The 16,859-nt window shown below is 42.1% G+C and overlaps 1 protein-coding gene across 5 annotated transcripts in view; it reads right to left on the reverse strand.

Annotated features, from left to right (window-relative positions):
• The window catches only part of FBXO11 (F-box protein 11), an 80,374-nt gene that overhangs the window by 3,257 nt on the left and 60,258 nt on the right, over window positions 1-16,859 (reverse strand). For 3 of the 5 annotated variants that reach the window (XM_064164377.1, XM_064164376.1, XM_064164378.1), the window contains exons 10-19: window positions 16,267-16,373; window positions 15,997-16,134; window positions 4,862-5,079; window positions 4,483-4,568; window positions 4,300-4,394; window positions 2,789-2,911; window positions 2,595-2,680; window positions 2,178-2,254; window positions 1,920-2,063; window positions 956-1,066 (exon numbers count right to left, since the gene is read on the reverse strand). In XM_064164377.1, coding sequence (XP_064020447.1) covers window positions 956-1,066; window positions 1,920-2,063; window positions 2,178-2,254; window positions 2,595-2,680; window positions 2,789-2,911; window positions 4,300-4,394; window positions 4,483-4,568; window positions 4,862-5,079; window positions 15,997-16,134; window positions 16,267-16,373 — 1,185 coding nt within the window. The other 2 variants (XM_064164379.1, XM_064164380.1) reach the window with 2 other exon arrangements.

Consider the following 16,859-nt stretch of genomic DNA (forward strand, 5'->3'; position numbering starts at 1 on the left):
GGAAAAAGGAAAATGACACAGCCAGAAATCTGCTATAAAAATGAGCTGCATGTTTTTTTGCTGAATCCTTTCAAAGAGCTACAGCTGGCAGGTGTGGATTCTGCCAGCAAACACACACTACTGGTAATAAAATAGTACTATCATCATGTATTTTTAGGGGAGTTATGAGATTTGGCTGCTTAAAGCTGTGGTCATCAAGCACATTTCAATGCTCTTGTGCCACCTACCTTACCCCGTCATAAAATATCTCTTTAAATGAGGTTCTCAAGCTGGGCACCTAATTTCTTTAACTCTTAGCTTTGTACCTGCGTCTTCCAAGTCATTTGCTCTTAACAGCAACCTATCCTTTCCCCCCACCACCTTTAGAGGCTCTTCTCAGAAAGCTGCTTCTTCTGAAAGCAAGCTGGGAGAAAACTCCAGAATGCAATTTTAGTTGAGCTGGAATGGAATGCAAGACATGTGGAACCATGGTCATTAAACAGCAAATTGCACAAAACCCACCATTAAACATTCTTCAGCTCTTCTGGAGGGAGAAATGCTTGTTTTAATACATTTTCAAGTTTTGGAGTGAAAAGTTGAACTTGAGATGCAATTCAAACATCTTTAAGCTGCAGATTTGCTGGTTCCCAGGTATTAAAGCAGAGGTAAAACACTGCAAGCAGCATCCAGCAGATCAGCTCTAACTATATCCATTATGTATAAAATAGTGAGAAATATTTCCCAGCCAAAGGAGAAGGCAGCTTAGGTGCTGTTTCTCAACATGCCAGTGGTTCCAGAGACTGCTCTGAAGAGATGGTGGCTACAGTTCTGAACAGCCAGATGATTTCCAGACTATGCTGAAGGATAACTCAGTTAAACTGTCTATGGCCTGTGGGGTAAAGGAACTCAAGAGTTAACTTGGGAGGAGTTTACTCAAAGCCCTTACACTTCAACATGGGATTCAGACAACACAAACCTGCAGCGAATCCATCGAATATCCGATTTTTCCTTAGCACAGGGTGGCTGTTGGTGCTGATAAGAACACCAGCTTGAGCATTCCTGAAGATATCATTCTCTTCCAGAAGACCTATGACAGACCAACAGGTATCACATTCTTAGAGCTTCTTAAATTCACTTCCTTCATTACAACTGCTCTGTCAAGTCAGGATACAATTCTAAGTATTCTCTGTGCACAATTGTAGCAAAGGCATTTTTTCACTGTACACAACAGAATTTGAGGTTCTTTGCACCACTCCAGATAACTCCTGTGAATTTATCTTCAGCTGGAGGGAGCACTAAAGGATTTTTACTTTCCCAATAGTTCCTCCTTTTCTTTCTAACATCTTTCTGTTCTTGCCTGCCAAAGCAAAGCTTAACTTGCATTTTTGTAACTGCAGGGCCAGGATTATAGTAAACTGCTTAACCTAAAATTAAAGCTCATTTGCAGCAAGTGATTATCTACAAAACATCAGAAGCTGCTATCAGGACACACAACAGTCAGGGCACTTCAGAGGACAGCCACTTTTAAATTTACAAGTATACAAGAAAATTCCTTAAAGATCTGGTTTGGGTTTTTTGCCCCTAAATCTTTTGACGCTAGCAGAACCTGGACTGTTCAGGATGCAGGATTTTGGCTACATGACTCCAATCCCAAGATGTCTTTCAGTCAAACAGCAACGCTTACAAATGCGGATGGAATGAAAGGACTGTCCTAAGCAGCAATCTAACGGTCATCTTGGAGGAGATTAACAACCTCTCTGCCTCCCAGAGATTTTAGTATTGCTGATGTAATTAAGGCTAAAAAGCATCAGTGTATGTTTGTTACGACTTCATTACTTCAGAAGACAGGAGCTAGGTTTCTAAAAGAGCACTTTCAAAAGGACACTGCTGAATCTGAAATCAAACTTTTAGCCAGAATACTCAGTAAGGGAAAAAACTACCTCTTCCCCCATTAAATATACAGATGCCTCCATCTCTTCCATCATGGATTTTATTTCTTCTTAGTGTAGGATTACTGTCTGTTTTAATCCATACACCAGCCATTGCATTATCAAAAATTTCATTGTCTTCTATAAATCCAAGCCCTAAAATTGAAGGAAGGGTGGAAAAAAATAAAATCAAAAAGGATAATAAATGGGAAGGGATAATACTGCAGAACATAAAAACAACTCTGAATAAAGATGAGAGAAGAAACCTACCAGAATTATAGACAAGAATACCACCGTTCTGACCACCCCAGATCTTGTTGCGTCTAATTTTGGGGTTGCTTCCAGTTCTAGAGAGAAATGTGAGCAGAGAAGTCATTTAAAACAGCCAAACATTTCAAGCATCCCTACAGAAACGCCTCACAGACCTCACTGCCGCAAAAAGCTTGCTAAGAATACAGATATGTCCAAACACACTAACACATTTTTAGCTTTACACATTCTGAGTCACTATCCAGGCTGCCTTAGTAACAACGTTCTCGTTGGGTTGAAGCAGAAGATCATTCACACAGACTGCATTTCAGAAAGTTCTATTGTTAGAAACAGAATGGCAAGAACAGTCAAGACAGGACAACAAAACCCCAAACAAACCCGAAGAGCAAACAAGCTACAACTGTTGTGGCAGTTTACCTTATCTGAACCCCTGAGTACATGTGATTATAGATGTCATTGTCTTCTAACACACCATGTCCGTTGTCATAAAAATAAACTCCAACCTAACACAGGGAGAATTAAATGATTAGTCCCAACGTAACAAAGCTCAAACCCACACAAGAGCTTTCTCCTCTACAGCCTGCTCATAACCACAGAGCAAAACAACTCACTTGTTTCCCACTGTGTATTCTGTTTCTCCTCAAGACTGGAGTGCTCCCTGTTGTCACCCAGACGCCAGCCAAAGTATTGCTGTAAACTTCGTTTTCCTCAATCACGCCTTGGCCTTTTTCATGCTAAAGAAATGCAAAGACAATGGAAGAGCTGAGAAAACCTGCAAACATCAAAGAGTGGTTTTCTGGCTCTAGCCACCCACCCTAAAGAGGGTTACTTCACTGTGGGAAAGGAATTCCCTTTGAGTATCTATTGGCACTCTTTTTGAGTGCACACACTGTATGCAAATTGTTACAGTCATAGAATCAGAGAATGGTTTCAGTTGGAAGGGACCTTAGAGACCACCTAGTCCCAACTCCACCGCCATAGGCAGTGACACCTCCCACTACATCAGGTTGCTCAAAGCTTCATCCAGCCTGCTCTTGAAGACTTCCAATGATGAGATGTCCACAACTTCCCTGGGCAACAACTTCCAGTGTCTCACCACCCTCACAGTAAAGAACTTCTTTCTAGTATCCAACCTAAATCTACCTTGCTCTGGTTTAAAACATTCCCCCTCTTATCCTTTCACCACAGGCTCTTATATAAAAGTTCCTCTCCCCGTTCCTGTGGTCCCCCTTTTTCCAAATGCTCTGCAGTGTTACTTGCAAACCTCTGCTGGCTGTGGAAGAGATACCTCCATAGTACCATGCAACCAGATGAATGCTGTGGCACTACACCCAGAATACATCTGGCTGCAAGAGACCAGGTTGCAAAGATCATCCAGTTAAACCCTCAGCCCAGCACTGAAGGGTCAACACTAAACCATGGCCCTAAGCACCAGGTTCACACACTGCACAAACACCTCCAGGGATGGTGACTGCACCACTGCCCTGGGCAGATCATTCCAATGTTTGGGAACCCTTTCAGTAAAGAAATATTTCCTAGCATCCAGCCTGAACCTCCCCTGGCACAGCTTGAAACCATTTCCTCTGGTCCTGTCACTTGACACCAAGGACAGGAGGCTGCTCCCTCTCCTTGCTCCAACCTCCCTTCAGGGAGCTGTAGAGAGCAATGAGGTCTCTCCTCAACCTCCTCTTCTCCAGACTGAACAACCCCAGCCACATCAGCTGTTCCCTGTAGGCCATGTGCTCCAAGCCCTTTGCCAGCTTTGCTGTCCTTCTCTGGACATGCTCCAGCACCTTGATGTCCTTCCTGTAGTGAGTGGCCCAGAAGTGAACACAGTACTCAAGGTGTGGCCTCACCAGTGCTAAGGACAGGGAGATGATCACCTCCATGTGCCTGCTGCCCACCCTGTTCCTAATCCCAGCCAGGGTGCCACTGGCTTTTGTAAGAGCCTTCACCTTTCAAATGTAACAGCACCAACTTCAGTCTGTTACAACTAAGCTAATTTATAACACAAGATATTCACTCGTGAAGTACAATCCAACTTTTTGCATAGAGCACCCTTTTTCACCACTTTTAAGAAGAGAAAGCAGTTATGTTAGGCCTGTTTGTAGGCAATACTTACTACATAAATTCCACCATGTTGACCATCATGGATCTTGTTGTGTCTAACTATGGGACAGCTGTTTGTTCGAATCTGTATTCCTGCTAATGCGTTACCTGTTAACAAAAAACATTCATTAACCCAACTTAGTTACTCCTCTTTTTTTCTCCCAGAATTCAAGATGCAAGAGGCAAATCAGCTTACCATAAATGTCATTTCCTTCAATAAGGCCTCTTCCATCACCAAAGATATAAACACCACCTTGATTCCCATTAAAAATTGCATTGCCCCTAAAGAAAGGAAAGCAGGCACGTTATGGAATCATTGTAACACACTGTACAACTCTAGACTTGTCTGTGTGTGTCCAGCTCTGCACAATGCTCAGATTCAAAACAGAAAATTTAGTTCCTTATCAATACATACTTCCAAGTACATATGCAAATCAAAAAAGCAATTCACCCAAACACAGACAGCAACTTCATCTTTAATATATGTAGCAGTTTGTTACAAATAAATCAAATCGCCCTTTTCCCATCCCTGTCATACCTCAGCAGTAGGAAAATGTCAAGGAGGAAAACTATACCGTATTGTTGGGTCACTGTTTGAGGTAATCCAAACACCTGCAAAGTTGTTTGCATAGATTTTGTTCTCTATGAATTGTCCTCTTCCTTTTTCATGAACATAGATTCCTCCGGTCTGGCCATGATGGATTTCACACCGAACTACTGTAGGATTGGCATAAGCTTTCACTTCAAAACCTGCTATCCTGTTTCTGTGGATGTTGCAGCTTTCAAAATAACCCTTAAGACACAAAATATGCAGTCTTCTGTAAGAGTCCTTTTAAAAATTAAGCCTGGTTTCCCTCTCCTCCCTCCCCTCCTAAATGCATTCCTCATTTAAAAGGAAACAGGCCCCAAAATGGCAAGATCTAAGTACTTACAGTGCTAATTAAAACTGCTGCTGACACTTATTCCCCACACACCACACCCTCCCCCCAAAATAAAAACTTTTTCAAAGATACTGTGCATTTGCATTGCTATTTATTACTACCCATGGAATACCAAGAAAAAATCCAATTCTGGATATAACACCTCAAGCTGGATGAATTATCAAGGTTTTATAAGGAGGACAGTGTTAGGAAGAACACTGCCTATTTATTTTCAGACTCAAACCATTAATATATCTGGCAAGACCACGATTTATTTAGGAAGAAATGTCTTTGCAGTAACTGGTCAGAATAAACACATATGGGCACAGGAGAGGAGTCATTTTTCCAAAGCTAAATTGATTTGGCAGGCCTACTGGTAAACAGTTTTTCCCTCCTCTTCACTTTTTTCCTTTTGTCTTGTATAAGTGGTGGGCATTTCCATTTAGACACTATAAAAGTCATAGTGGGAATACAACAATGCTGTTATTTCCACAAATGCTTTATAAACAGTACAGCTAAAGGGAGGCTGGGGGAAAAAAGCCCCAACAGGCATTGTACCAAGCCATCCCAGGCATGCTCCTTTTGCTGTGCCAACAAGCACTCGTCTGGTAGCAGGATGAACCAGTCCATCTGAAAAAAAATCCCTCTGCCAAAAATGGTTATTTTCTGCCTGATCATTTCTTTGCCTCTAGTTCATTCCAGGGCCATGCCAAGTAACTATCAGCCCTTCCAGTGCATTTTCCTAACACGGTTTCAGAACTTTTTCATACACAACCTTGCACAAGACATTCAAAGCAGTACTCTGCTGCTGCTGAAACCACAACAGCACTGTCTCTTGCACCCTAGGTTGAAAGATGTGAAGGAGTTTTGTGACTCTCTGTCCTACCTGTTTGCCTCATTGTGCTCTGCAAAGCCACCTCTGGTATAAACACTCTATGATTCTAGCTAAAGTTATCGTCATGCAAAAGATGACCTGTTTCAAATGAACTGGTAACTTATATACAGCTAAAACATCTGACTCCAAAGGAAAAGGGCTCAACTTTCACCAATCCTGGTCACCCTAATAGCTGCTTCATCTCAATTCTAGTTCTCCTTTGGCCACTGAAGTCAGTTACTTAGTCTTGCTAATGATGAGACTTGCTTTACCTTTCAACTATGAAAAAAGCATAAATGGATCCCAGTGTTTCTACTCACAGAGTCTACCAGAATGAGCACCTCAGTCTTGGGGCTTCTACCACCTTTCACACAAAAATTACTCTGTTGAGAAGGGCAATAAACCTGGCAAAGGGTATAAAGAACAAGCCTTATAAGGAGTGGCTGAAGGAACTGGGATTGTTCAGTCTGGAGAAGTGGAGCCTGAGGGGAAATCTCATTTGCTCAACTCCCTCAGAGGAGGTTGGAGTGAGGTAAGGATCAGTCCCTTAGGTGACAGAACTAGAGGAAACAGCCTAAAATTGTGCCAGGGGAGGTTCAGGATGGAGATTAGAAAAAAACACCTTTCTTGCAAGAGTGGTCAGGCATTGGAACAGGCTGCCCAGGGAAGTGGTAGAGTCACCATCCCCAGAGGTGTTGAAGAAATGTTTGGACATGGCACTCTGGAACATGGTTTAATGGTCATGGTGGTCTTAGGCTGACAGCCGGACTCAACCTTAGAAGTCTTTTCCAAGCAAAATAACTCTGATTCTCTAAGTTCCTGCCAGCCTAGGTAGAAAGCAGTCTGCTGCACTGTTGCTAAGGGACTGATCAAACACACTGTGCCCAGCAAAAGAAGCAGAAATACATACAGCCCAAAGTGGAAATCAAGGCAGTGTGCATTTCTTCCTGCTTTAAAGGCTGCAGCCAGGAAAGGCACAGCACTGATTAAATGTTCTCCAGAAAATTACTATCAGTGTAAACACCCCAGGCCCCTCTGGGTGACAGATGAAAAAGCTAAATGGAAAAAGTCTACTTCCTGTAAATATTCAGAATGGGAGGGGGTGTGTGTGTGTGTGTGTCTTCAAGGATTTGGGATTAGAGTTCTTCATAGGAAGTCAAAATGTTTTCAGAGATGCCAGACAATAAATCTGAAGGGGAACCTGAAGGAGATTTCAGAGACACACAGTCAATAGGCAGTCTTTGGGATTTCTTATCCCAAAGAAACAGCTTTTTTTTCCCCTCCTCATTTTCACCCAAAATGAACCTCTCAGAGAAACTTAAGTGAGATGACAATTTGCTCTAATGCAAAGCTTAAACCTCTTAATGGAATACTTGATTTCAATTAAAATATTACTATAAGTGGCCTGGTTATCTTTTTAATTACCTTCTCTTTGGAGGCTATGCAGAAGTTGCAGACCAGCAGAGCCTTTGTCATATGGCTGGCAATACCTTTGCAACCTTCAACGAGTGCTGTTATTTAATAGGAAGGAAATTTTGGTACAAACACTTTTAACTTCTGAACGTGATACCCTAGACTGTGTAACTTTTAAATTTGCTTGGAAGTGAAGTGAAATAGAAGGCTCCAGCTCCTTCACTTCTGCGTGTGTCCCACTGTATCAACATAACGTGCAGCTTCAGAGAGGAACAGAAAAGGTTCCTGCAGATTAATTGTATTTTGCCTCCTATGCCCTAAAACACCAGAATATCATCTGACAGCAGACTGCAGGTGACATTTCCTCAGAAAGCAGAAAATGAAGTTATCAAAATGATTGCTTCTTCTACCTTCTCAAAGGAAATAGGACCACTGACTCAGAAGAAACTAACAATCTGCTATAAGCCTCTGTGAGGGAAGATTCCTTTGTATGACTGACTGCTGGATCAGAAGGTCAAGGCTTTCTGCTGGTAAGATCTCCTAACATTCAATATTCATAAGGAGAAGCTGCATTAAGAAGTCCAGTCAACCTCAGGCAGAGTCAGCTTAAGCTGAACTTTGGCTGACTTTGAGCTGATGCAATTAAATTCAGTGTATTTGTGCACTTAAAACCATGTCTGAACCCCACCTACATGCATAACTCTCACACTGAATTTAGTCAAACCAACAAAACTGCTGTTTTCCACATCCCTGAGCAACCAATTCCTTCCCAGACTGCCTATGCTGTTCTTGGTGGAAACCAACACTTTCTCTGGCCCAAATTCAGCCCTTAGGGAGAAAAGGTAAATTTATCTCAGTCTTTAAGATGCCCCCAGGCAATTCCTGGTATCTTTTCCAGCTATCACAACCATTCCTCCTTTCAAGAAGAGTTTTTTTTATGATTCAGATATCATTTTCTTCTTGGACAGTTAGCAAGTATTTTCTCAACAAGGAAATAACAAGGAACTTCTAAGCACAGAGTTAAATGATTCACTATCCATTTGGCCCACTAATGCTGTTTGCAAATCCAAAGCTTACTACCAGCTCCAGATATAACAAGTAAGGCCATTAGAAACAGCCTGCTCCTTTCTTGCCACTAACATCTAACAGCACACAAAGGCTGCCCAACCCACAGCTCTTAAGCTCTGCCCAGATGTCAGCCAGCTCAAGCCCAGATCCTTGATGGACACACTGCCAGGCAGCTGTTACAGTCAGGAAGGGTCAACACTCCTCTACAAAGAGAGACTGCAAGTCTCATGTTGCCTCCACCACCTTCTAAGAACGATTTCTAGGTGTGCTGAGCATTTTACTTGTGGTCTCTGTGGTAATTTCTAGTTGTAACTCATCAACTAGCAGTAGAAGAACCTGGAAGATGCAGCACCTGACAGTGCCAGGTTTGATCAGTGGTTGATAAAAGAATAAAGTGATACACTTGAAAAAAAGGATTAACAATGCTATATGGAAAATAAACAAGTGTAAGGAGACTCTGGATACCGCAGCGGCAGCTTCCTGCTTGAAAAAATCCTAAATATTAAAACGCAGCTCTGTGCACCAAATTACTTAAATACCAGTCAGGCAAAGCACAAGATGACAGCTACAGTGACAGAAAGTGGGGGCAAGCACACACTGGCACAGCCTGTTAAAGTATGAGCAGAGAAAGTAATCACAGACAGACAAACACCACAGGAATGGTAATGCTGACTGCTTCCACACAACAGTGAGCACACAGGAAAAACTGACATTGTGATCAAGAAGGGATCCCGCACAGCTGGACAAGCTCAGAAGACTTTTAACATCAAGACTACCTCGGTAATTGAACTTGGCTTTTTAATTTTTTTTTTTGCTTTCTGCATTTTATCTCACCTAACAAATCCTGCTTTGAAATGCAGTAGGGGTTAAAACTTCCAACTGATGGGATTTTGTTCCCTGCTTTTCTTCTCAGAGGAATTTTCCCCCATGCATTTCTAAATAGGCTGTTTTTCTCTGTCTCAAAGATCACATTACAGAAACACAGAGGTATTTCAGGTTATTATCTGAGAAACAAACAGGTATTTAAAGAAAAAAAGAGAGAGGAGGGGGAAGAAAAAAAAGAGAGAGGAGGGGAAAGAAAAAAAAGAGAGAGGAGGGGAAAGAAAAAAAAGAGAGAGGAGGGGAAAGAAAAAAAAGAGGAGGGGGAAGAAAAAAAAGAGAGAGGAGGGGGAAGAAAAAAAAGAGAGAGGAGGGGGAAGAAAAAAAAGAGAGAGGAGGGGGAAGAAAAAAAAGAGAGAGGAGGGGGAAGAAAAAAAAGAGAGAGGAGGGGGAAGAAAAAAAAGAGAGAGGAGGGGGGGAAAGGAGGGAAAAAAAAGAAAGGGGGGGGGAAAGGAGGGAAAGGGCAGGGGTGGAGAAAAGGGGGGGGGAAAGGAACGCAAGAGAAAAAAATAAAATAGAGAGGTAACTGTGAAAGTGTTAACACTTGCTAAGTATCTACTTGTCATCTCAACAGGGCAAGAAAAAACCCCGGAGACCAAGACAGACAGACAGGCACTGCTAAAGAGTATTTGACTCCATATCAACTTAATTAATGAGCAATAAAATTGTGACTGGTACCATAGAAGAAAAAAGAAAAGTTGTATAACATTCTGCCTCCCAACGCCTTTCTTTGAGAGCTGGTGGGTTTTCTAAAAACCCAAATGCAGCACAAAGCAAACCACACTCATGACACAAAAGAAACCCTTTATTTTTAGTGCACTGGAGAAATTTGCTACTGCAGCATAAGGCCAGCAGAGTCCTTACGTAGTCTGTACAGAAACTGGCAGAAGACTCATTGGTATTACTTGGACTTCCTATACACTTCTTTCAAACCGTTTGATTTGCAGTATTTAAAAGACTGAGCTGTGAACTAGTCAGAATCATTTAACTCAGACACATGCTACTACATTTTTCTTTCATCAAGAAAAAACCCAATCCTGCTACGTTTCCCCTTTGGGAGCAGCAAAAATGAGGAGTGCTGTGCCTACATTTCAGCTTTGAACTATAAAGTTATGCTTGTTCTTACAGTAAATCAGGACTTCTCTGTTGCTTGCATGCAACTACTAAATAAAATTTCTAACAAAGGTCTAGTAGCTCATCTCAGGCAACGGCAAGAGGTCAGAGTAAAGCACCAAAGGCTCTGCCAGCACCATGCTGCATTTTTAATGCCTGCTTGTTAAATATTTGGCACAAGCACTAAGGCAAATGTCAGAATATTGCCAGTTCAAAAAGAGGAGGTTAAGTTTCTACAAGTATCAAAACACAAAGAACAGTCTGACAGCATAAAACTGAAAAATAAAAGAAAAACCCAAACCAAAGCACTCCTGAACCTTTCCGAGCCAGCACTCTGGCACAGAAGCTCACGGCAAAGAATGTGCAGGGTAGGAATTCAGCACTGGAATGTACTTAACCCACTTCAGTCACAAGCAATAAAAATAACCAAACAAAAATCAACCCAAAACCAACCAAAAACCAAAACCACAACACAAAAAAACCCTAACCCCCAAAAAAACTAAATACCAAAAACAACCAACCAAATATACTAGGGAGGGGAAGGGGACAACCCTCCCCTCAAAACAAAACCAACCAAATGAAAAACACCACTGAAAAACACAATCACAAACAAACAAAAATATACAGAAGAGAATGAAGAGAAGTGAACATAGAAAGTCCTTTAATTTGTTTAGGGGTGTCAGGTTTGTGCCTGAAAGATCAAAAGTAGACTGTGGTGGAAGCAGAGGGGAAGAAAATTGTGTCAGTGTTGCCTTAAAACAAGAAATTGATTTCTATTTCATTTTGCTTGTGATGTAATGCTGATCACAGTGCTGGAACAGGCATTCCATGGGTAAGGAAACAGATCAAATACACTCCTATTGAATATCAACCAGAGCCACAAAAGTACTGAAAGGAGTGGAACATCTCCCCGACGAGAAAAGGCTGAGGGAGCTGGGTCTCTTTAGCTTGGAGAACAGGAGACTAAGACGTGACCTCACTCAGGTCACTAAAGATGTGAAAGGGTTAAGTGTCAGTAGGACAGAGCCAGGCTCTGCTCAGTGATGTCCAATGACAGCACAAGGGGCAATGGGTGCAAGCTGGAGCAGAGGAGGTTCCACGTGAGCAGAAGGAAAAACTTTTTCACTGTCAGGGTGACAGAGCCCTGGAGCAGGCTGCCCAGAGAGGTTGTGGAGATTCCTTCTCCAGATGCATTCCTGTGTGACCTATTCTAAGTGATCCTGCTCTGGCACTGGGGTCAGACTGGATGATCTTTCAAGATCCCTTCCAATCCCTATTTTCCTGTGATTCTGTGTGAATTCAGTCTGGCTTTTAGATTTTTTTTTTTTTAAGTATTTTGTATTTAATATTTAAACTAGAAGCAACTTCCAGCCAGACCTTCCAATTAACCCCCTGTTCTACATACAGACATCTCCCCTCGAGGAGTTACTGAAGCACTCTCGTCTACTACCTTTTACAGCCGAAATCATTACATATTTCTGAGCCTCTTTAAGTCTTGGAGTGATGTATGCACAGAGAGATGTATCCACTGAAGTGGATAAGAAGTGCTTATACAGTATGTTAATAAGCTTAAATGAGGCAGCAGCCAAACAATGAGATAATCTAAACCAAAGATGGAACATCTTCAATTTGCCACTACACTCTGCAAAACAGCCAAACCCTAGAGAATACAAAATTATGTAAAGGAACCTGTCAGAAGACTCCTAGAAGGCCATTCTTCTGCACTGGTACAGTCTTGCCCAACACAGAACAAAGACATTCCTCAGGATGTTACTAGGAGTGGGGAAGAGGCACCTAACAGAGCAGAATCCCATCACATCTGACCTCCCACTTGCAAGATTTTAGGTCAGCAGCAAAAAATAACACTCCACAACACTCCATGACCTGTTTACCTCCTCCGAGTCCAGGAAACTGCAAATCAAACAGCTCTAACTGCTACTGCATTGCTGCTTCACCTCCCCAGCAATTTTAATGCAAAGTTGAAAGACCTCAGTAGTTCCTATCCACAGTAGACTGCCTGTTAGTACTATTTCCAGGTTCCCACCACTTCTCAAGCACCTGACCAGGTTTGAAGTGAGAAGGAAGATAGCCAAACAAAGGAAAAAAAAGATGCATGATGTAGTGAGCCTTAAGTATACCCAAGTCAAGGATCAAAACATCAGTCTTCAAAAAAACAGTTGTTTCTCCTCATCTTACCTATGATAAAACTACATGGCTGTTTTTTGGTTAGTTGGTGTGGGGATTTTTTTGTTGTTTGGGTTTATTTTGGGGGGTTTTTAATGCTTGGGTTTTTTGTTGTTTTGGTTCTGTTTGTTTGATTGTTTTTGTGGTTTTGCTGTTGGTTGGTTTGTTGTTTGATGGTGGTGGTTGTTTTGCTGAAAGCTTTCAATGTATGTATTAGCTCTAATGGCATTAATAATTTATAAAAATTATGGAAATGTATTTCCCCCTATAAATGTCTCCTCAAGAGAGATTACTGTGTTATTCAGTAGCCATCTAAGACCTAGGCAACAGCAGCACACAGTGCACAAAACCCTCCTGCAGAAGAGCAAAGCTAAAGCAATTTAGTACCTGAATTAATAAACATTTTCTTTAGGAGGAAGACTACTTCAAGATCATAGAAGCAATCAGATTGGAAGAGACCTCCAAGATCATCCAGTCCAACCTAGCACCCAGCCCTAGCCAGTCAACTAGACCGTGGCACTAAGTGCCTCAGCCAGGTTTTGCTTGAACACAGTCAGGGACAGTGACTCCACCACCTCCCTGGGCAGTCCATTCCAATGCCAATCACTCTCTCTGCAAAGAATCTCCTCCTAACATCCAGCCCAGACCTCCCCCGGCACAACTTGAGACTGTGTCCCCTTGTTCTGTTGCTGGTTGCCTGGCAGAAGAGACCAACCCCCACCTGGCTACAGCCTCTCTTCAGGTAGTTGTAGTCAGCAACATCTTCACTGGAACAAGTGAACAAGCACAGATCTCTGAACATACTAAGTAAGGGGTAGAGGTGGTGGAGATAGCAAGATTAAATACATGGAGAATATGGAAGGAATACTGCATCCACAGCTTAGAAGATTAAGTGAGGAAACAAAGAAAACAGAGGTCCAGCCTATACCTAAGCTGTGCCTTGCCAAAGTGCCCTGGTCTCACCTCTCTGAGCTAGTCAAAGCCATTACTGTCTGCAGCAATTTTACAGGCATTTTTACAAGTATTTACTTTTCTCAGGAACCAAACAAGAGCTACCAGCAAAACTCTGATGACAAAAGACATTTACTTACAAATCACATCTGTGGATCTAATGTTATTGTCTTCTTGCCAAAGAACAGGCCTAGCATATCTAGCCATAGTTAGGCAAGGAGTGTGTCAGGTCCTATAGCTAGGAACAAAACGCTATGCGATAGGGAATACACATGAGAAGGGACATCTTCAACAAGACCAGGTTTCTCAGAGCCCCAGAAAAACTGGCCTTGAATGGGGCATCTACCACCTCTTTGGACAACTTGTCCCAGTGCCTTACCAGCTCCCGTGTAAAAATTTCTTCTTTATGTCCAGTCTAAATCTCCTCCTCTTTCAGTTTAAAACTGTTGGCCCTCATCCTGTCAAAACAGGCCTTGCTAGAAAGATTATCCCCATCTTACTTACAGGCCTCCTTTAAGAACAAAAGGCTACATTATGGTCTCACCAGAGCCTTCTCTTCTGAGGATGAACAGCCCCAATTGTCTCAGACTGTCCCCACAGCAGAGGTGCTCCAGACCTCTTTGTTGTGGCCATCTATGGACCCACTCCAACAGGTCTGTATCTTTCTTGTGCTGAGGATTCCGGGTGAGGTCTCATGACAGCAGAGTGGAAAAGTTCTTTTGATGGAGCTTAGGATACAGTAGGCCCTCTGGGCTGCAAATGCCTATTGATGGTTCAGATTCATCTTTTCATCCACCACTACCCCCAAAGTCCAGAGGTGTTCTTAATCACTTCGTCCTCCAACCTGCATTTTTGCTTGGCATTGCCCTGACTCAGGTGCAAAATCTTCTACATGGCCTTGGTGAGCCTCATAAGGTTCACGTGGGCCCCCTTCTCCAGCTTGTCCAGGACCCTCTGGATGACACCCCGTTCCTTTGGCATATTACACAGTAATGGTCCCAGTACAGACCTCTGAGGAACATCACTCATCACTGATCTCCACCCACTGCATCCTTCTTAAAATGGATGCAACGTTTCCCTTTTTCAATTCACCAGGGAGCACCTCATCTGACTGCCACAACTTTTCAGGTATCATAGAGAGCTGACTACACCAGCCAGTTCCCTCAGGACTCTGGGATGCATCTCATCAAGTCTCACAGACTTTGCTACCTTGGTCCCAGTCTTGCAGTTCATTGACTCAGGACATGTGGGAAGAGAAGCTGCCAGTGCAGACTGACGCAAAGTTAAGTACCTCAGCCTTCTCCTTGTCACTTTGTCAGTCTTGCTAATCAAGGGTGGGGTTTGCTTGCTTTGACCTTCCTTTTCTGGTTGACATATCTGTAGAAGTCCCTATTATTATGTGCAACCCTTACTAAGTCCAACTCCATCCATGTCCTGGCCTTCCTGACCCAATCCCAACACAACCAGACAGCCTCCCTGTGGTCCTCCCAAGACAGCTGCCCCTGCTTCCACTGGCTGCGAACTTCCTAAAAACCTGCCATTTTAAGAGTGACCAGAAGAAAACTGCTCATTTTGCCAGCTGGGTGGGAGGAATTAGGACTTGGTCATTTAAGCAGGGAAAAAAAAACAACTTGGCACTGTTTGGAAGACAGGCAGAATATTTTGCTAAAACAAATCAGAAGATAATATTTTATTTTAGTGGCAAAAAAATCACTGTTTGTTTCAACAAACAAGCTATGGAAATTTGTTACTTGCTACTTTACATGCAAATGGAAATGATCACCTTTATCCCACAGAAACAAGTATTTTTTATGAAGCAAGGCCTGAATTAACTAAATTCTGCTAAAATTTCACAACTAACTCTGTGCTTTGAATGTCCTTTTCTGAGAGAAGCTGGACAAATCCTTTCTTTCAGAGACTTCACATTAAAATAAGACTGATCAAGTCTTCACAAAGACTTCAAATACTCCAGCATATTCTTTTTTATTGTTTCAAAATAAAAAAGAATGAAGCAATAATGTAAATGTAAACCTACCATTTACATCCCATTTCATGAGCTGTTTTGTCACTGCAACATAATTCAATGTAACATGCTGCCAATCAACTGCAAAAAGCTTGCTTCAACCCCTTTCAGATGGAATTGTCTTTAAAATGGAGATGCCCACTGACGGACAGGGTAAGAACAGGAAGCATATTTTTAACTATCTGTTCACATATAAAAGCATTTCTTCAAAGACAGGCAAAATACAAAGATTTTAGCTGGGCAAGTTTGTTTTTTTCTTTCTTTAAAAGGAAACATGTACGTTACCATGCCATGGTCGAAAGTGAAGACGCCAACATCACGTCCATGATGAATGTGGTTCCGTCTGATAATAGGATTTCCATGGTTTTTAACCCAAATCCCTGCTAATGCATTATTGGAGATCTCATTGTCCTCATATATTCCCTGGGAAATAAAAAAGTAAATTAAAGGTGGAAATCAAGAACAGTAAACCATTTTATCGAACAAAACAATGCCCCCCCAAAAAAAACCCAAAGAAAGAAACCCAGGACAACAACCCAAAACCTTGAAAAATACCTGTGCATGGTCTGTAATATAAAGTCCAACATTTTCACAGTCGCTGATGTTACAGTGTTTAATAGTAGGACAAGCTCCCTGGCCACTAACACATACTGCAGAGCCAACTGGAAGAAAACAGCACAGTTACCATAGCTTCAAAGCATAGTGTACTTATAAATAGTCAGGAAGTGCTTTTGCAAGAAAAGTTAGCGTGAACTGATCTTTAAAAAAGATCTGGCGTGCTCAGTGCCAAAGCACTGCAAGCCACAGGCAGAAAAACATTAATGTCATCATTTTGCAGATGCAAGAAGTTGCTTTTTAATCACTCTGACAAGGTTAGGTAGCTGCATACAATTGCCAGACTAGACAATGGCTTACTAGTAACTCATGCTCAGGAAAGTTCTCACTCATTTCCCTGTCAGGCCCACTGTATACTGACTATTCACAACAGCCCAAGGACAACAGAAACAGAATCAAAATCTATGCTAATTACTACCTTATTTCACTTCCCTCTACATTTCATAAGCTGATACTTCAAAGAGCCCAAAAAATAATTCTGCAGCATACAAAGACACACTGCCTAACTAAAGATGAGCAGGAGCCAAACAGCA

Source organism: Pogoniulus pusillus, chromosome 25 (assembly GCF_015220805.1).
Source record: "Pogoniulus pusillus isolate bPogPus1 chromosome 25, bPogPus1.pri, whole genome shotgun sequence".
NCBI classification, from domain to species: domain Eukaryota; kingdom Metazoa; phylum Chordata; class Aves; order Piciformes; family Lybiidae; genus Pogoniulus; species Pogoniulus pusillus.